Raw genomic sequence first — 21,562 nt, 5'->3', positions numbered from 1 at the left:
TGTGGAAAGCTTTAGGAAAATACATCTGATCTGATCAACACATTCCTGCCATATATCAACATGCACTGCAACAGGTTTACAATGCATCTTAATCCAACCAATGATTGGTGGTGTGGCAGCAAATACCAAGTGTTAAATATCATTGACATTCATCATTGATCTTTATTTATTGGGAAAAAGGGAAGCAGACAAGATGAACAAGTTATATGAGCCATTCAAGTCACACAAGACTTACAAGATTTACAAGACATACCTGTACGAGTTGCTCTGCATCTGTATGAGGTCCAGTTGCATTTTCTGTCTTTTAAGATGCTCGATGATTCAATAGAAATTCCACTCCCATAAAATGTGTATGCTTTGCAAACTGGTAAAAGTGAACACAACACTTTGATAAACCCTCTGATTATCTGTAATGAAGTTTGAAATCTCTAACTGTAGCTTCAGCATATTTGGGAGTGTGACATCCCATCGTGGGGGAGGTTCCTAGTGATTGGCTACCTCCTTTGTGTCAAAGTATTTAAGCCAGTGCATTTTCATCAAGAGAAGAGAAGAGAAGGTGTAAATCTCGCGCCAGGCCGTACCCATATCCGCAGCAGGTCTCCAAGGTGAACAGCCTTGGTAAAACGAGGACAACCAACAGCAGCATCCTGAACAGTAAGCACTTTCACATTTTTATTTGCATGTTTTATAATTTTTAAACGTCATGATGCTTTCTTTCTTGGAATCGAATTCTATTCTTATAAAAAACAATTTTATACTTCTTACATTGTTAAATTAAATGAATTTTTCTTTAAAAATGGTTTTAAATAAAAATGTATTCAAGATAAGTCGATAGTGGAAGCATTATTATAACTACAGTATATACTGTTATTTTTCTTAACTATTGTTTAAAAAAAAAATGTTTCTTTACATGGGAAGTGAACTAAATTTAAATGATAAAAATTGTCAGCATGTTAAGATATGGAGTGAATGAATGATCAGCAATAGACTGTCAGTCTGGAACCCCAAGAAACAAAGACAGCGGTGCACAGGTAAAAATGACTTTAAAGTAAAAAACAAAGCAGGAGTAATGAAACTGGGAAGTGCACAGAAAACGGTAGCACACACAAAATTCTGATTGGCAACTATACAGGTGTGCTCAGACTACCAATCTAGGACAGGTGTGTGAAACAGCGCTCAGGCCAGAGTAGTTAAAGAAACCGGAAATAGCACTGGAAATAAGAGCGCTGGAAAAGGAAACAATACCAAATACAGTTGAGTAAATGCATCTAAACCTTCCATGACATTCATGAAACTCTGCATTTTCCTACTCATTTTAAGACATGTCTGAAACAAATAATCCATACCAAACTATTTACAAGAAAAACATTATTAGTCATTATTAGCTCAGCAATTGATCAGTCCAGGGCATTCACTACGTGGTAGATTACTGATATCATTTTTAATAAATAAAAGAAACTGTCTCCTCTCTTGATAGAAACATGACATCTCCAAACATGATCGGATGGGTAATGTATCAACTTGACATAAATATGAAGATTACATTTGACAGAACACTATGCATTGTCCTAATATCATATTTTATCCTGCAGTTGTACGTCATGATTGTGGCCCTGCTTGTAGGTAAGACCGTTTTTAAGTAATGCAATCTTGTGTAACACATTTTTATGTACAGTATCATCCTGCATATGCTGACACTGTGACACACCATGTGAAAGAACAAAATTATAAAAGTCATTATGGTAAAAACTAGGGGTGGGGCGAGCTCTCGTGAGATTCTAACATGATTGCGGGCACAGGACAGGAGCCTCACCCACTTTTCAAGTAACCCGTAAGAAACCATGATGACACGTGTGTCAGCAATACTTTAGATGTGCTAAAATGTGTTTTACACTGCTTTGTGCATGACGACAAGTCATTAATTCCCTCTATAGTCATGAGACTGTACGAGGTATGACTTCTCCAAAAATCCCCTTAGATCTAAAAGGTTAAAGTTAAAGTACCAATGATTGTCACACACACACTAGGTGTGGTGAAATTTGTCCTCTGCATTTGACCCATCCCCTTGTTCACCCCCTGGGAGGTGAGGGGAGCAGTGGGCAGCAGCGGTGCCGCGCCCGGGAATCATTTTTGGTGATTTAACTCCCAATTCCAACCCTTGATGCTGAGTGTCAAGCAGGGAGGTAATGGGTCCCATTTTTATAGTCTTTGGTATGACTCGGCCGGGGTTTGAACTCACGACCTACCAATCTCAGGGCGGACACTCCAACCACTAGGCCACTGAGTAGGTGTGTATATATATATATATTATTTTTTTTACCATTGAAGTTTATTCCAAAGCCAATCAATAATTGCAATGCTCAAGTAGGTGTCCACTATTACAATTGAACTGTTCTTGCCTATCAGCAAAAATGCTAAGTGTAACATGCCACATCTTTGACCTTAATTGAGAGTAATTTAGAATAATAAATATCACAAATGCCCCTAATGTGTTGCACTTAGTCTTTGTTAGATCCCCCATATTTTTTGTAAAATTTCTGTGTCTTTTTATTTATTTTTCTAGGAAATGAAGTGCAAGCCAGGACACCGGGGAGCGGCTCTCGTAAGCAGGCTATATTGTGTTTATTCTGCATATGAGGTCTCAAACTTTAAAGGCATGAAGTCCACTGGCAAGATTACACTTGCAAAATAGTCGAACTGTACCAAAAGCCTTGTCTTTAAAGAATGACTGAGTCAATCAATTTGTTGTTCGGAATGTTTTTTTTTACCATAAGCAATGATGCAGACATTTAGTTCATAATTAAAGTAGAGCCCTTGAGGGCAGAGGAAAGCTTATTGTTGGTCTGCTTCTGCTTCAGGTACTACAAGAGAACATTTGAAATGGATCCATTAATGACTACGATGCTGTCTGTATACATTACAGTATATTGGCTTTGACTTATGTAGAAATATAACATTTTCATTTTATACGCCAAATTTGTCCAAAGAGTGGCCATGGCCATTTTCTGCCTGCCTTAGCATATATTGACTTACATTAGATAGATTTTAGCATCTTTAATGTACAAAGTGGCTTTCCATATCCTTAAAATGTTCTGTATGCGGTTAAAGGACGCCCATGTGTTAGCCCTTATAACATACATTTTAGTCAGAAATCCTCAGTATTTCTTACATTATATGTCAAGTTACTAAGATGATGCATACAACCCAACGGGTATGACGTCTACAAATCATTATTATTGCCTTTTTGATGAATACAGTTTCCGGCATATAGAATTGACAATCAAAGTACAGTACACAATTTCCTTATTTAAAATACTAGAGCTTTAGGTGCGCTGGCAGGAAACTACACAAACAAAAGAAAATGCAGCAAAACAAGGAGTACAATGGGAGATATAACCAAAATAAGAGCACAAGGACAGAAAATGACACAGAACACAGGAAAAACAATAGCGTGTATCGACGTGAGCCAGCCAGTCCTATTGTATGGGTGTCGAGTCTGTCGAGAAAAACAGAACATATTTGTAATATCGCACATCTTTGACATTAGTAGTATTTTTAGAAAAAAAAAAAGTGTTGTGTTCTACTTGGTCTCTGCAAAAAAGAAGCTAATTGTGTGAAATCAGTTATTTTTAATCAGTTCATAGGTGATGTTTTGTCCTAGTATTCTCATTGTTCAACAATAATATTTTAATGATAAGCTTAGGAAGATAAACAAGTGTGTTACTGTATATGCCAGACAAAGAAAAATAGGAAATTAACTAATTTGAAGTAGTTGTTTTTTACTTTAACAGCTATTGTGATCTTGGTAGTAATAGCTCTTTCAACTTGACATGACTTTTGCAGAATGCTGGACTCCTTGGTTTGATCGAGACAACCCCTCTGGTACTGGAGACTATGAGACTCTTAAGAACCTGTACAGTGAAAATCCAAATAAAATCTGCAAAGCACCACTTGATATCGAAGTACAAACTACAGCTGGTTTAAGCATGGATTCAACAGGCGATGTGGTTGCTGTGTAAGTATCAATCAATCAATCAATGTTTATTTATATAGCCCTAAATCACAAGTGTCTCAAAGGGCTGTACAAGCCACAACGACATCCTCGGTACAGAGCCCACATACGGGCAAGGAAAAACTCACCCCAGTGGGACGTCGGTGAATGACTATGAGAAACCTTGGAGAGGACCGCATATGTGGGTAACCCCCCCCCCTCTAGGGGAGACCGAAAGCAACGGATGTCGAGTGGGTCTGACATAACATTGTGAAAGTCCAGTCCACAGTGGATCCAACACATCAGCGGGAGTCCAGTCCACAGCGGGGCCAACAGGAAACCATCCCGAGCGGAGACGGGTCAGCAGCGCAGAGATGTCCCCAACCGATGCACAGGCTAGTGGTCCACCCGGGGTCCCGGCTCTGAACAGCCAGCACTTCATCCATGGCCACCGGACCTATGCAACTCCCCCTCGCAAGGGACAGGGGAGAAGAGGAGAGAAGAAAAGAAACGGCAGATCAACTGGTCTAAAAAAGGGGGGGTCTATTTAAAGGCTAGATTATACAAATGAGTTTTAAGATGGGACTTAAATGCTTCTACTGAGGTAGCATCTCTAACTGTTACCGGGAGGGCATTCCAGAGTACTGGAGCCCGAATAGAAAACGCTCTATAGCCCGCAGACTTTTTTTTGGCTCTGGGAATCACTAATAAGCCGGAGTTCTTTGAACGCAGATTTCTTGTCGGGACATATGGTACAATACAATCGGCGAGATAGGCTGGAGCTAAACCGTGTAATATTTTATACGTAAGTAGTAAAACCTTAAAGTCGCATCTTAAGTGCACAGGAAGCCAGTGCAAGTGAGCCAGTATAGGCGTAATATGATCAAACTTTCTTGTTTTTGTCAAAAGCCTTGCAGCCGCATTTTGTACCAACTGTAATCTTTTAATGCTAGACATAGGGAGGCCCGAAAATAATACGTTACAGTAATCGAGACGAGACGTAACGAACGCATGAATAATGATCTCAGCGTCGCTAGTGGACAAGATGGAACGAATTTTAGCGATATTACGGAGATGAAAGAAGGCCGTTTTAGTAACACTCTTAATGTGTGACTCAAACGAGAGAGTTGGGTCGAAGATAATACCCAGATTCTTTACCGAGTCTCCTTGTTTAATTGTTTGGTTGTCAAATGTTAAGGTGGTATTATTAAATAGATGTTGGTGTCTAGCAGGACCGATAATCAGCATTTCCGTTTTCTTAGCGTTGAGTTGCAAAAAGTTAGCGGACATCCATTGTTTAATTTCATTAAGACACGCCTCCAGCTGACTACAGTCCGGCGTGTTGGTCAGCTTTAGGGGCATGTAGAGTTGAGTGTCATCAGCATAACAGTGAAAGCTAACACCGTACTTGCGTATGATGTCACCCAGCGGCAGCATGTAAATACTAAAGAGTGCAGGGCCAAGAACCGAAGTACTAGCTGTTCTTTCTGGAAGGGGAGCATCTTGTAACTGCAAAAAATTGTACATTTATGGAACTGTAACCATTGTACAAAAGCTTTATAGTGTACGTAGTTAAGGTATACAACAAATTTACCAGAGGCAGTTAGATAAAAGTATACAATAGCATATGAAAACAGAAAAATCTGAACAAAAATATGCACACATGGAGGAAATCCGTGTCAAACTACCGTTGATTCAAAAAATCTTTATTATTACCAATTCCACTGATGTCTTTAGCCAAATATGTGCAAGCAATGAATAGTTTCGGATATGTTGACAACAGCGTAAGTTAATTTCAGTCAGCCAGTCTGATGGGCGTTAAATTAAACAGGTTATACTGTATTTAGGTTTGTTGAACGCCTGCTCACTCATTGAGTGTGAAATTACACAAGCAAGATTGTTTTATGTGAGCTGCCTATTTCAGAAAATGTAATTTCCCAGCAAGCCAATCTAAGTTTCAAATACTCAACATACATTGTCAAACGAGAATGATTTTTGGTTAGTTGCTTAGGTAACATAAGGTGCAGGGCATGAACCCTGCAGATGTTTTGCAACATCGTACAAGTTAACTTGTATTTATTAAAATCCCATTAACTTTGCGCTAGCTTTTGTTTAACAGATCCATAAACACCTCATAGACATACTTGCCAACCCTCCCGATTTTCCCGGGAGACTCACGAATTTCAGTGGCCCTCCCGAAAATCTTCCGGGGGAACCAATCTCCCGAATTTCTCCCGATTTCCGCCCAGACAACAGCATTGGGGGCGTGCCTTAAAGGCACTGCCTTTAGCGTCCTCTACAACCTGTCGTCACGTCCGCTTTTCCTCCATACAAACAGCGTGCCGGCCCAGTCACATAATATATGCGGCGTTTACACACACACACACAAGTTGATGCAAGGCATACTTGATCAACAGCCATACAGGTCACACTGAGGGTGGACGTATAAACAACTATAACACTGTTACAAATAAGCGCCAAACAATGAAACCACACCAAACAAGAATGACAAACACATTTCGGGATGACATTCGCACTTTAACACAACATAAACACAACAGAACAAATACCCAGAAGCCCTTGCAGCACTAACTCTTCCGGGGACGCTACAATACACACCCCCCGCTACCACCAAACCCCGCTCCCCCATCTCCCGAATTCGGAGGTCTCAAGTTTGGCAGGTGTGCTCATAGAATGTTACATGCTATCAGTCACTAGCAAAGCCACCGCAGCCAGAATAAGATGTAAGAACTTTACCTACGTACCAATATACATAAGGAACCAGAAAGTAACATGAAGTTATTACATATTGTAACAAACCATTCAGTAACATCTCCCGGATGCTCTAAACAGGGCTGTTTCATAAAGGGCTTTATTTGAGGGTGCTCTAATATCTCAGTGCTTGGGGCATTTTGAAAAAGGACACCTGAGAACAATTTTAATCTGTGAAAAATTTAAATAACTTGTCTCCTTTAACAATCCCTTCAGCACAATATTAGGGTGGATGCCCCACAATGTTCTCACTGAATTCTGTTCTCTTGCAGAGCTGACACTACCAGTGGGTTCATCTGTAGAAATTCAGACCAGAACACGGGAATGTGCTCTGATTATCGTGTACGTTTTAGATGTCCACTTGATTACTGCCAGCAGAAAGGTAAGATGGGAATCATTCCTAAAAAAAAATCATGAAAACTAATACAAATAAAATATGATTTAAACATAATCATGCCCATTGAAGTACTTGTGGTTTGCGGTATTTCCCATTTTTCTAAACTTGCTTTGGTTGAGCTTTTTTACAAAACCCAAAACCAGTGAAGTTGGCACGTTGTGTAAATCGTGAATAAAAACAGAATACAATGATTTGCAAATCCTTTTCAACCTATATTCAATTGAATATACTGCAAAGACCAAATATGTAATGTTGGAACAGAGAAACTTTTTTTTTTTTTGCAAATATTAGCTCATGTGGAATTTGATACCTGCAACATGTTTCAAAAAAGCTGGCACAAGTGGCATAAAAGACTGAGAAAGTTGAGGAATGCTCTTCAAACACTTATTTGGAACACCCAACAGGTGAACAGGCTCATTGGGAACAAGTGGGTGCCATGGTTGGGTAAAAAAGCAGCTTCCATGAAATGCTCAGTCATTCACAAACAAGGATGAGGCGAGGGTCACTACTTTGTGAACAAATGCGTGAGCAAATTGTCTGACAGTTTAAGAACATTTCTCAACGAGCTATTGCAAGGAATTTAGGGATTTCACCATCTACTGTCCGTAATATCATCAAAAGGTTCAGAGAATCTGGAGAAATCACTGCGCGTAACATTTAATGCCCGTGACTTTCGATCCCTCAGGCGGTACTGCATCTAAAACCGACGCCAGTGTGTAAAGGATATCACCACATGGCCAATCAGCTCATAGGTGATCAGTTCATAGGTGATGTTTTGTCCAAGTATTCTCATTGTTCAACAATAATATTTTAATGATAAAATTAGGAAGACAAACAAGTTTGTTACTGTATATGCCAGACAAAGAAAAATAGGAAACTAACAAATTTGAAGTAGTTTTTTTTTCTTTTTTTCTTTAACAGCTATTGTGATCTTCGTATTAATAGCTCTTTCAACTTGACATGACTTTTGCAGATTGCTGGACTCCTTGGTTTGATCGAGACAACCCCTCTGGTACTGGAGACTATGAGACTCTTAAGAACCTGTACAATGAAAATCCAAATAAAATCTGCAAAGCACCACTTGATATTGAAGTCCAAACTACATCTGGGTTAAGCATGGATTCAACAGGCGATGTGGTTGCTGTGTAAGTACTAGCTGTTCTTTCTGGAAGGGGAGCATCTTGTAGTTGCAAAAAAAATTACATTTATGGAACTGTAGCCATTGTACAAAAGCTTTATAGTCTACGTAGTTAAGGTATACAACAAATTTACCAGAGGCAGTTAGATAAAAGTATACAATAGCATATGAAAACAGAAAAATCTGAACAAAAATATGCAAACATGGAGGAAATCCGTGTCAAACTACCGTTGATTCAAAAAACCTTTATTATTACCGATTCTACTGATGTCTTTAGCCAAATATGTGCAAGCAATGAATAGTTTCGGTTATGTTGACAACAGCGTAAATTAATGCCAGTCTGAGGGGCGTTAAATTAAACAGGTCATACTGTATTTAGGTTTGTTGAACGCCTGCTCACTCATTGAGTGTGAAATTACACAAGCAAGATTGTTTTATGTGAGCTGCCTATTTCAGAAAATGTAATTTCCCAGCAAGCCAATCTAAGTTTCAAATATTTAACATACATTGTCAAACGAGAATGATTTTTGGTTAGTTGCTTAGGTAACAGGTGCAGGGCATGAACCCCGCAGATGTTTTGCAACATCGTACAAGTTAACTTGTATTTATTAAAATCCCATTAACTTTGCGCTAGCTTCTGTTTAACAGATCCATAAACACCTCATAGAATGTTACATGCTATCAGTCACTAGCAAAGCCACCGCAGCCGGAATAAGATGCAAGTACTTTACCTACGTACCAATATACATAAGGAACCAGAAAGTAACATGAAGTTATTACATATTGTAACAAACCATTCAGAAAGGTAAGATGGGAATCATTCCTAAAAAAAATCATGAAAACTAATACAAATAAAATATGATTTAAACATAATCATGCCCATTGAAGTACTTGTGGTTTGCAGTATTTCCCATTTTTCTAAACTTGCTTTGGTTGAGCTTTTATACAAAACCGCAGCCAGAATAAGATGTAAGTACTTTACCTACGTACCAATATACATAAGGAACCAGAAAGTAACATGAAGTTATTACATATTGTAACAAACCATACAGTAACATCTCCCGGATGCTCTAAACAGGGCTGTTTTATAAAGGGCTTTATTTGAGGGTTCTCTAATATCTCAGTGCTTGGGGAATTTTGAAAAAGGACACCTGAGAACAGTTTTAATCTGTGAAGAATTTAAATAACTTGTCTCCTTTAACAATCCCTTCAGCACAATATTAGGGTGGATGCCCCACAATGTTCTCACTGAATTCTGTTCTCTTGCAGAGCTGACACTACTAGTGGGTTCATCTGTAGAAATTCAGACCAGAACACGGGAATGTGCTCTGATTATCGTGTGCGTTTTAGATGTCCACTTGATTACTGCCAGCAGAAAGGTAAGACGGGAATCATTCCTAAAAAAAATCATGAAAACTAATACAAATAAAATATGATTTAAACATAATCATGCCCATTGAAGTACTTATGGTTTGTAATATTTCCCATTTTTCTAAACTTGCTTTGGTTGAGCTTTTATACAAAACCCAAAACCAGTGAAGTTGGCACGTTGTGTAAATCGTGAATAAAAACAGAATACAATGATTTGCAAATCCTTTTCAACCTATATTCAATTGAATATACTGCAAAGATAAGATATTTAATGTTGGAACAGAGAAACTTTTTTTTTGTGCAAATATTAGCCCATTTGGAATTTGATACCTACAACATGTTTCAAAAAAGCTGGCACAAGTGGCATAAAAGACTAAGAAAGTTGAGGAATTCTCATCTAACACTTATTTGGAACACCCAAAAGGTGAACAGGCTAATTGGGAACAGGTGGGTGCCATGATTGGGTAAAAAAGCAGCTTCCATGAAATGCTCAGTCATTCACAAACAAGGATGAGGCGAGGGTCACTACTTTGTGAACAAATGCGTGAGTAAATTGTCTGACAGTTTAAGAACATTTCTAAACCAGCTATTGCAAGGAATTTAGGGATTTCACCATCTACGGTCCGTAATATCATCAAAAGGTTCAGAGAATCTGGAGAAATCCCTGCACGTAACATTGAATGCCCGTGACTTTCGATCCCTCAGGCGGTACTGCATCTAAAACCGACGTCAGTGTGTAAAGGATATCGCCACATGGCCAATCCGTTCATAGTTGATCAGTTCATAGGTGATGTTTTGTCCAACCATTCTCATTGTTCAAAAATAATATTTTAATTATAAAATTAGGAAGATAAATAAGTGTTTTACTGTATATGCCAGACAAAGAAAAATAGGAAATTAACTAATTTGAAGTAGTTTTTCTTTCTTTCTTTTTTTACTTTAACAGCTATTGTGATCTTCGTATTAATAGCTCTTTCAACTTGACATGACTTTTGCAGATTGCTGGACTCCTTGGTTTGATCGAGACAACCCCTCTGGTACTGGAGACTATGAAACTCTTAAGAACCTGTACAATGAAAATCCAAATAAAATCTGCAAAGCACCACTTGATATTGAAGTCCAAACTACATCTGGGTTAAGCATGGATTCAACAGGCGATGTGGTTGCTGTGTAAGTACGAGCTGTTCTTTCTGGAAGGGAAGCATCTTGTAGTTGCAAAAAATGTTACATTTATGGAACTGTAGCCACTGTACAAAAGCTTTATAGTCTACGTATTTAAGGTATACAACACATTTACCAGAGACAGTTAGATAAAAGTATACAATAGCATATGAAAACAGAAAAATCTGAACAAAAATATGCACACATGGAGGAAATCCATGTCAATAAACTACTGTTGATTCAAAAAACCTTTATTATTACCCATTCTACTGATGTCTTTAACAAATATGTGCAAGCAATGAATAGTTTCGGTTATGTTGACAACAGCCTAAGTTAATGTCAGTCAGTCCGATGGTCGTTAAATTAAACAGGTTATACTGTATTTAGGTTTGTTGAACGCCTGCTCACTCATTGAGTGTGAAATTACACAAGCAAGATTGTTTTATGTGAGCTGCCTATTTCAGAAAATATTTCCCAGCAAGCCAATATAAGTTTCAAATACTCAACATACATTGTCAAACGAGAATGATTTTTGGTGAACCCTGCAGATGTTTTGCAACATCGTACAACTTAACTTGTATTTATTAAAATCCCATCAATTTTGCGCTAGCTTCTGTTTAACAGATCCATAAACACCTCATAGAACGTTACATGCTATCAGTCACTAGCAAAGCCACCGCAGCCAGAATAAGATGTAAATGGTAAATTGGTAAATGGGTCGTACTTGTATAGCGCTTTTCTACCTTTTTAAGGAACTCAAAGCGCTTTGACACTATTTTCCACATTCACCCATTCACACACACACATTCACACACTGATGTAAGTACTTTACCTACGTACTAATATACATAAGGAACCAGAAAGTAACATGAAGTTATTACATATTGTAACAAACCATTCAGTAACATCTCCCGGATGCTCTAATATCTCAGTGCTTGGGGCATTTTGAAAAAGGACACCTGAGAACAGTTTTAATCTGTGAAAAATTGAAATAACTTGTCTCCTTTAACAATCCCTTCAGCACAATATTAGGGTGGATGCCCCACAATGTTCTCACTGAATTCTGTTCTCTTGCAGAGCTGACACTACCAGTGGGTTCATCTGTAGAAATTCAGACCAGAACACAGGAATGTGCTCTGATTATCGTGTACGTTTTAGATGTCCACTTGATTACTGCCAGCAGAAAGGTAAGACGGGAATCATTCCTAAAAAAAATCATGAAAACTAATACAAATAAAATATGATTTGAACATAATCATGCCCATTGAAGTACTTATGGTTTGCATTAATTCCCATTTTTGTAAACTTGCTTTGGTTGAGCTTTTATACAAAACCAGTGAAGTTGGCACGTTGTGTAAATCGTAAATAAAAACAGAATACAATGATTTGCAAATCCTTTTCAACATATATTCAATTGAATAGACTGCAAAGACAAGATATTTAATGTTGGAACTGAGAAACTTCTCTTTTTTTTTGTTGCAAATATTAGCTCATTTGGAATTTGATACTTGCAACATGTTTCAAAAAAGCTGGCACAAGTGGTAAAAAAGACTAAGAAAGTTTAGGAATTCTCATCAAACACTTATTTGGAACATCCCACAGGTGAGCAGGCTAATTGGGAACAGGTGGGTGCCATGATTGGGTATAAAAGAAGCTTCCATGAAATGCTCGGTCATTCACAAACAAAGATGGGACGAGGGTCACTACTTTGTGAACAAACGCGTGAGCAAATTGTCAGTTTAAGAACAACATTTCTCAACGAGCTATTGCAAGGAATTTAGGGATTTCACCATCTGCGGTCCTTAATATCATCAAAAGGTTCAGAGAATCTGGAGAAATCCCTGCACGTAACATTGAATGCCCGTGACTTTTGATCCCTCAGGCTGTACTGCATCAAAAACCGACACCAGTGTGTAAAGGATTTCGCCACATGGCCAATCAGTTAATAGGTGATGTTTTGTCCAAGTATTCTCATTGTTCAACAATAATATTTTAATGATGAGATTAGAAAGATAAACAAGTGTGTTACTGTATATGCCGGACAAAGAAAAATAGGAAATTAACTAATTTAAAGTACTTTTTTTAAAAAACTTTAACAGCTATTGTGATCTTGGTAGTAATAGCTCTTTCAACTTGACATGACTTTTGCAGATTGCTGGACTCCTTGGTTTGATCGAGACAACCCCTCTGGTACTGGAGACTATGAGACTCTTAAGAACTTGTACAATGAAAATCGAAATAAAATCTGCCAATCACCACTTGATATTGAAGTCCAAACTACATCTGGGTTAAGCATGGATTCAACAGGCGATGTGGTTGCTGTGTAAGTACTAGCTGTTCTTTTTGGAAGGGGAGCATCTTGTAACTGCACAAAAATATACATTTATGGAACTGTAACCATTGTACAAAAGCTTTATAGTCTACGTAGTTAAGGTATACAACAAACTTACCAGAGGCAGTTAGATAGAAGTATACAATAGCATATGAAAACAGAAAAATCTGAACAAAAATATGCACACATGGAGGAGATCTATGTCAACAAACTACCGTTGATTCAAAAAACCTTTATTACCCATTCTGCTGATGTCTTTAGCCAAATATGTGCAAGCAATGAATAGTTTCAGTTTCGATTATGTTGACAACAGCGTAAGTTAATGTCAGACTGAGGAGCGTTAAATCAAACAGGTTATACTGTATTTAGGTTTGTTGAACGCCGGGTCACTCATTGAGTGTGAAATTACACAAGCAAGATTGTTTTATGTGAGCTGCCTATTTCAGAAAATGTTATTTCCCAGCAAGCCAATCTAAGTTTCAAATACTCAACATACATTGTGAAACGAGAATGATTTTTGGTTAGTTGCTTAGGTAACATAAGGTGCAGGGCATGAACCCTGTAAGATGTTTTGCAAAATCGTACAATTTAACATGTATTATTAAAATCCCATCAATTCAGCGCTAGCTTCTGTTTAAGAGATCCATAAACATCTCATAGAATGTTACATGCTATCAGTCACGAGCAAAGCCACCGCAGCCAGAATAAGATGTAAGAACTTTACCTTCGTAGTAATATACATAAGGAACCAGAAAGTAACATGAAGTTATTACATATTGTAACAAACCATTCAGTAACATGCTCTAAACAGGGCTGTTTTATAGAGGGTTCTATAATATCTCAGTGCTTGGGGCATTTTGAAAAAGGACACCTGAGAACAGTTTTAATCTGTGAAGAATTTAAATAACTTGTCTCCTTTAACAATCCCTTCAGCACAATATTAGGGTGGATGCCCCACAATGTTCTCACTGAATTCTGTTCTCTTGCAGAGCTGACACTAAAAGTGGGTTCATCTGTAGAAATTCAGACCAGAACACGGGAATGTGCTCTGATTATCGTGTACGTTTTAGATGTCCACTTGATTACTGCCAGCGCAAAGGTAAGACGGGAAACATTCCTAAAAACAATCATTAAACTAATACAAATATGATTTAAACATAATCATGCCCATTGAAGTACTTGTGGTTTGCATTATTTCCCATTTTTCCAAACTTGCTTTGGTTGAGCTTTTATACAAAACCAGGAAACCAGTGAAGTTGGCATGTTGAGTACCGTAAATGAAAACAGAATACAACGATTTGCAAATCGTTTTCAACCTATATTCTATTGAATACACCTCAAAGACAAGATATTTAATGTTGGAACTGAAAAACTTTTTTTTTTTTTTTGCAAATATTAGCTCATTTGGAATTTGATACGTACATGTTTCAAAAAAGCTGTCACAAGTGGCAAAACACACTGAGAAAGTTGAGGAATTCTCATCAAACACTTATTTGGAACACCCCACAGGTGAAGAGGCTAATTGGATACAGGTGGGTGCCATGATTGGGTATAAAGGCAGCTTCCATGAAATGCTCAGTCATTCACAAACAAGAATAGGGCGAGGGTCACCACTTTGTGAACAAATACGTGAGCAAATTGTCCGACAGTTTAAGAACAACATTTCTCAACCAGCTATTGCAAGGAATTTAGGGATTTCACCATCTGGGGTCTGTAATATCATCAAAAGTTTCAGAAAATCTGGAGAAATCCCTGCGCGTAACATTGAATGCCCGTGACTTTCGATCCCTCAGGCTGTACTGCATCAAAAACCGACATCAGTGTGTAAAGGATATCACCACATGGGCTCAGGAACACTTCAGAAAACCACTGTCACTAACTACAGTTGGTCGCTACATCTGTAAGTGCAAGTTAAAACTCTACTACCGTATTTCCTTGAATTAGCGCCGGGCGGTAATTAATTTAAAACCTCTTCTCACTCCGGCGCTTACCAAAGGCATGCGGTAAATTTAAGCATGCGCTAATTAATTTAAAACCTCTTCTCACTCTGGTGCTTACCAAAGACATGCAGTAAATTTAGTGTGATGTAAATTAGAGTGTGATGTAAGGAAACCATCATGAAAAGCACATTTAATAAAACAAAACTTTATTATGGTCTTACCTTTACTTATAAATGAAGTCCATGCGCCGCTCCTGAACAAAAGCATCGATAACTTGTTTATAGAAGTCTTCCTTATCTTTCTTCAGTTTTAAAAGTCTCTCTGTCTCGATGGAGATCTTCCTTTAATTATTATCTCCTGCTTCGATTGAAAGTCCAGTTTAGAAAACTGTTGTTGTCACTTCTTCTGCAGCCGAGTAGTCTCAAGAATGATCCCTGGGATCACTAGCGCCCTCTACCACCATGAGGCGGGAGTCATTTAATGACTCATATTTGACACACGCAGCTATATTAATAAAAAAATTTTTCAAAATAAAGCGCTTTGAAAGACGCAACTCCAACAACAAAAAGTCAACTCTCCATCACTACAAACTAACACAATATTAATAATATGAATTGCAATTATATAATAACACAATATAGATATTGTTTATTTAAAGCGTATTTTACAATTTTTTTTCATAAATTAAGCATTTCAAGCATGTAAATAACAATACTACATTAGTATTGGCCACAAGATGAGACTGACAAATGTGTTTAGAAGGTAATAAACTGAGCAGTTCCCTCCTTACTGTTCTTTTTAGCATATTCAATAGCTTGGACCTTAAATCCTACTGAATAGCTCTTTATCTTCTTCCCTTTATGCGATTTTAAATTATTGAAATTAGCCTCCTCCATTTTGGAAAATGATGCCTTGAAAGGTGAAGTGTCACTCGTGACGTGACGAGTTTGACCCGGCGGTAATTCTAAGCATGCGCTAATTATTTTGCGAAGCGAGTTTGACCCGGCGGTAAAACGAGGCATGCGGTTAATATATACCTGGCGGCAATTCAAGGAAATACGGTATGCAAAGCCAACGCCATTTATCAACAACACCCAAAAACGCTGGGCCCGAGCTCATCTAAGATAGACTGATGCAAAGGGGAAAAGTGTTCTGTGGTCTGACAAGTTCACATTTGAAATTGTTTTTGGAAACTGTGAACGTTGTGTCCTTCGGACCAAAAGGAGAAAAGAACCATCCAGATTGTTATAGGCGCAAAGTTCAAAAGCCAGCATCTGTGATGGTATGGGGGTGTATTAGTGCCCAAGACATGGGTAACTTACACATCTGTGAAGGCACCATTAATACTGAAAGGTGCATACAGGTTTTGGAGCAACATATGTTGCCATCCAAGCAACGTTATCATGGACGCCCCTGCTTATTTCAGCAAGACAATGCCAAGCCACATTCTGCACATATTACAACAGCGTGGCTTTGTAGAAAAAGAGTGTGAGTACTAGACTGGCCTGCCTGTAGTCCAGACCTATCTCCCATTGAAAATGTGTGGCGCATTATGAAGTGTAAAATACGACAACGGAGACCCCGGACTGTTGAACAAGCAAGAATGAGAAAGAATTCCACCTGAAAAGCTTCAAAAATTGGTCTCCTCAGTTCCCAAACGTTTACGGAGTGTTGTTAAAAGGAAAGGCAATGTTACACAGTGGTAAAAATGCCCCTGTGCCAACTTTTTTGCAATGTGTTGCTGCCGTAAAATTCTAAGTTAATGATTATTTGCAAAAAAAAAAAAGAAGTTTCTCAGTTCGAACAGTGAATATCTTGTATTTGGAGTCTATTCAATTGAATATAAGTTAAAGGCTTTGCAAATCATTGTATTCTGTTTTTATTTACCATTTACACAATGTGCCAACTTCACTGGTTTGGGGTTTTGTAGTTTTATGTTCTCTGGTGACGTCATGTGGCTGTACAATAGCATATGTATATTGATACAAGTGTTGTGGAGCAGTTACCATAGCAACACAAATGCAACCATGCTGCCACCGGTACAGGGGTCTGCCAGTTTTAAAAGCTTAAAGGTTCCATTGTCCCAATGCAATTTAAATGTGGTACAGAGGAACCCAAGGCTGCAGACAGAAGGTGAGTAAAACAGTTCTTTACTAAAGTAAAGAGTACTCACTACAAAAATCCAAACAGGAGATAACAAAAAGTGACGGTGCGAAAAAAGAGAAAACAAAATGAGCACAGTAGGGAAAAAAAGAACAAAAGCTAATATGCAAAAAGAAGCAGACTTGGGTTGGAGTTGCAAGACGTGCAACCTACCAGACAGCACCAAGCTGGATGGCACTGGGAATAGCCAAAATGTTAGCATCAAAAACTCCAGAAGCATAGAAGTCTTCAGACATGGAGAGTCGAGGAGTGGAATTGCCGAGTGCCGTCCAGCTGTCGATGTGCTGCTTAAGTAGTGTCGGGAAGATTGGACACAGCTGTGCACGTCTAACAACTCCGCCCACAGGGAAACACAGGAACTCAAGCAGGAAGACAAAAAGTAAGAGCCAGGTCTGCTGCACCAACAAAGGAAAAGTGAACATTGAAACTACAAGGTGGCAGCAGGCGGTGACATCCATTGAGAACATAGACGTGAATATGCGGGTTATATCCCATACATTAATATTATATTACTAATCAGTATGTTTTTTTTTTTCAGGTTAGCTCATCTGATGGTTTTGATCGTCGCCACAAATACAAAGAGTTTCATGACAACAAAGTATGCTTTAGATGCCCATGTGAATGAAATGTCATCAAGCCAATGTTTTGTGTGAACCTTTTATAGCTCTTGATTCACTATAAAAGTATAACTTGGGTACTGTATATGGGTAAACTAAATATATGAAAAATGATTCAAACTTAAATTTACTTTCCTCTTTGCCTTGGAAAAATGTATGTTTTTTCATAATCATCATGTTGTCAAAATCAAATAAAAGTACACATTGCACTGGTCATGGTTTATTTGTTTTGGGCATGCAAGTTCCGTCAAGGAATGTCACAATACTACATTTACACTAGGGGTCTTCAAGGTTTCAAGGACACTCAAACTGATAGAGCAATGGAGCAGGGACCACCTACTTGTATATTTTGTATAAAATTGTGTTTTAAATTAGACTGATCTTACAGGTACCTTGTTATTGTGCAATACTTACTTGTCCCTACTTGTTGGAGGGACACGGGAACACAGGTGATACTCTGGGTTATGAATGAGTTTCATGCCTTGACAGTGATGTAAATCAAGTTTTAGTAGAAGTCAGATCCTATACTTCAAATTGTTATCTTCTGAATCAGTGTTTTTCTAAAAACAGGGCCCATTGTTGAGCTGGGAGATTGCTCTACATTGCCGCCAAAAATATCTGTTTTTCAGCTGTGGTACGTATGAACTGCAGCAGTACTCAGTTGTAATACACCGCTTGTTTTACACAATCTCAAACAAACAGAAGAATTCTGGAGCTAAAGTCTTAGAGAAGTTTTTTAAAAATGATGACTAACGTGATGAATCTGTATTTTCATTTGCACTTAAATTTTAGCGAAGAAACATTTTGTTTCTTATAATTTTTGTTTGTTTTGTACGACAATTGCATGTACATTTATTTTTCATCAGTTATTTATGCACTATATTTGGTTCGTATTTATTTTTGTAATCCTGACCTAAGCCTAAATGTATGTGTTAAATAATAGTCTTGTCATGATCCGTTGCCCGGGTCATGTTTTGTTTAGTTTGGTATTTCTTTAGTTGTTGGTTAGTTCTGTTTCTGCACCCATGTTTGTTTTCTCAGTTGCCATGGGTGCTGATTATTGTCACCTGACTCTGGTTATAATAATAATAATGCATTAGATTTACATAGCACTTTTCTATCAACTAGATAATCAAAGAGCTCACAATCACTCCACATTCACACCTCGGTGGTGGTAAGCTATATTTGTAGCCACAGCTGCCCCGGGGCAGACTGATAGACTCCTTGATATGATCGAGACAACCCCTTCTTTCAGTGTGAGCGGCACTGTGGGCAAGGGTGAAGTGTCTTGTCCAAGCAGTAATTTGGATGGTTAATCAGAGAGCTATTTATTCTGCCTCGCGCCACACTCTGCCTGGCAGTCTTGCTTGATTTTCGCGACATTGGTTCCTGTTTTCACCACGCTTTTGTATTTTTCCTAATGTAAGACTTTATCAATGTTGGACCCTGGTGATTATCATGTTTTTTTGGCTCCACACATGACTAGTGTCTGAGTTTGTGTACATGTTGTCCTGCTTATTGGAATAAATCACCTTTTTACCTGCTCACTGCTTCCGGAAGTCCTTCTGCATCTTGGGGAAACGACCACCGCAAAACCATGCGACCCCGACGTAACAAATCTTTGTGAAACATGTTTTGATTTCATTTATTACGGTTAAAATCAAAAGTAAGATGACTAATTCAGTGTTTAGATTTGGGTGGGGCACCATAGCCCCTCTGTCATGGAAAAGTTGGCACCAGAGGTCAAAAAGGTTAAGACCTCCTGTCTAAAGTCACTCTCAGAAAAAGCTTACTGTTTATCACTTTTGGATCCGCCTGACTTTGGGAGTCTTTTGGCCATGGCTCGGTTGTTTGCACCGGAGACCAGCTGCCTGCTCTCTCCCACATTGAAGTCCGTGTGGAGAAACTTTCCATGACTGCGGAGCTGGCGTTAGGCGTCGGGAAAGAGGGCAGAGTTTTTTCCGTGTTTGCCATTTGGTTGTCATGGGGGATTGGATGAGCATATATTGGATACTTCAGTTTCCCTGGACAGATTCTCGCTCATCCACATGGACCGTACATTGGCCTTGTGGTGGTGGGCAGCCTTGGACGGAGTTGGCTCTCTTGGTCGCTTTGCTGGGTCTGTTTTTGTCTCCGGCCGTTCAGCTCCCACCCCAGCAGATGATAGCGTGGAGCACTACAGAAGCCACCGCGGTGTATGTGGGTGTTGAACTGGTGTTTTTTTTTACAATTTACTTGTGGCTGTATGTACAAATGGCGCCGCTGAAGTGGCAGCTGGTTGCATCATCTGTGTACTTTTTGAATGTCTTAATGTGATGGGTGTTCTTTAATGTTTCCTTATTTGCTTTGTTGTTTGCTGTCTTATTTTTGTGGACTTTTTGAAACTGCGCTGCAACAACATTATCCCCCATTGTGGGATGAATAAAGTCCTATCCTATTCTTCGATCTTATCCTAACTATGCAAATTTGTTGGGACATTCAGCAGGCACGGGATCAATGTTCGCCATGGCGAGGGTTTGCGCTCTGGTTTGCTTTATGCAACTACCTTAGACATGGATTCCTTGTGAATTCGCTCCAATATGAAAAAAGACAAACAAAAACTGTGCGCAAGATCGTACAAGAGTTCTGTGACCACATACAAAAAACAAATTTAACAATTAAGTCAGATCAAAAGATATCTAGTTGTTTTTGGTACATTCTATTATTGTATTATTTTCCATACATTAGTTCTTATCTAAAAGTTTATTTTTATTTTTAAAAGGCACGTTAAATGTAAAAATTGTGCTGTTTTTTTTCAGGGGCCGGGGGTGTGTGCATGGATTAAATTTATTCAGATTAATTTCAATGGGCTGTTTTGCAATACAAGTTTTTTGAGGTAAGAGTTGTGTCACTGGAACGTAACCCCCAGAATAATCAAGGGAGGACTTTTTTTAAACTCCTATTTGCTTACTGGTTTTTGCAACACTTTCTTTTCTTTAATTACACAGGAAGTCAATAGACAAAATTTAAATTGGAAAAAGTATAAACAAATGTTGTCTGTTGTGTTGGCCCTGCGATGAGGTGGCGACTTGTCCAGGGTGTACCCCACTTTCCGCCCGAATGCAGCTGAGATAGGCTCTAGCACCCCTTGCGACCCCGAACGGGACAAACGGTAGAAAATGGATGGATGCATAAACGCATTCCTGCTGACCACTTCTACTCCTTTTCAGACATAAATAGTGCAAATGTAACCATGTGATGTTCCTTAAAACAGAGATTCTCACACTGTGGTACGTGTACCACTAGTACGCGGGCTTCATCTGGTGGTACACCAAGGAAATATTTAATTAAGTGATTAGTGTTTTATTTTCCTATATTCAAACACAGGGTTACTGTTCAAACTGTGCGTAATGTTACAGTTGCGAAAATATTAAATATAATTTTTAAATAAAACATCTGCCTTGTTTTTAATGAATACTTAGGCTTACTATTTTAATGTATTTTAATGTTGGTCGTTATGGTGATACTGGGAGAGCTAGGTGTTGGTACTTGGTAAAAACAAGTTTGAGAACCACTGCTCTAAAGTAACTTGTGTGAAACAAATAAACTGCACCACATTTTTTAAAAAGTATTTAGTCATTAGCTCAGCAATAGATCAGTCCAAAGCATACATAAGTGTAGCGGACAGTAGGGGGCTCCCT

At 38.5% G+C, this 21,562-nt stretch overlaps 1 protein-coding gene across 4 annotated transcripts; it reads left to right on the top strand.

The window, feature by feature from the left end:
* Window positions 1–555: 555 nt before the first annotated feature.
* LOC133663415 (cartilage intermediate layer protein 1-like) lies at window positions 556–18,084 on the top strand. 4 transcript variants are annotated; one of them, XM_062067870.1, is made up of 13 exons: window positions 556–654; window positions 1,478–1,508; window positions 1,593–1,623; window positions 2,564–2,602; window positions 3,844–4,015; window positions 7,036–7,145; window positions 8,134–8,305; window positions 9,568–9,677; window positions 10,668–10,839; window positions 11,908–12,017; window positions 12,982–13,153; window positions 14,152–14,261; window positions 17,804–18,084. In XM_062067870.1, exons 2-13 carry the CDS (start codon window positions 1,482–1,484, stop codon window positions 17,806–17,808), a joined length of 1,230 nt encoding a protein of 409 aa, XP_061923854.1. In that variant the 5' UTR covers window positions 556–654; window positions 1,478–1,481; the 3' UTR covers window positions 17,809–18,084. The 4 variants fall into 4 exon arrangements, with proteins under 4 accessions (XP_061923854.1, XP_061923856.1, XP_061923857.1 ...); XM_062067871.1 differs by lacking the exon at window positions 556–654 and adding an exon at window positions 1,176–1,253; XM_062067872.1 differs by lacking the exons at window positions 3,844–4,015; window positions 7,036–7,145.
* The last annotated feature ends 3,478 nt before the right edge of the window (window positions 18,085–21,562 follow it).

This window comes from Entelurus aequoreus, linkage group LG13, assembly GCF_033978785.1.
Source record: "Entelurus aequoreus isolate RoL-2023_Sb linkage group LG13, RoL_Eaeq_v1.1, whole genome shotgun sequence".
Lineage (NCBI taxonomy): Eukaryota > Metazoa > Chordata > Actinopteri > Syngnathiformes > Syngnathidae > Entelurus > Entelurus aequoreus.
The sequence above is the reverse complement of the archived record's forward strand: the minus strand, read 5'-3'. Positions and strand labels throughout refer to the sequence as shown.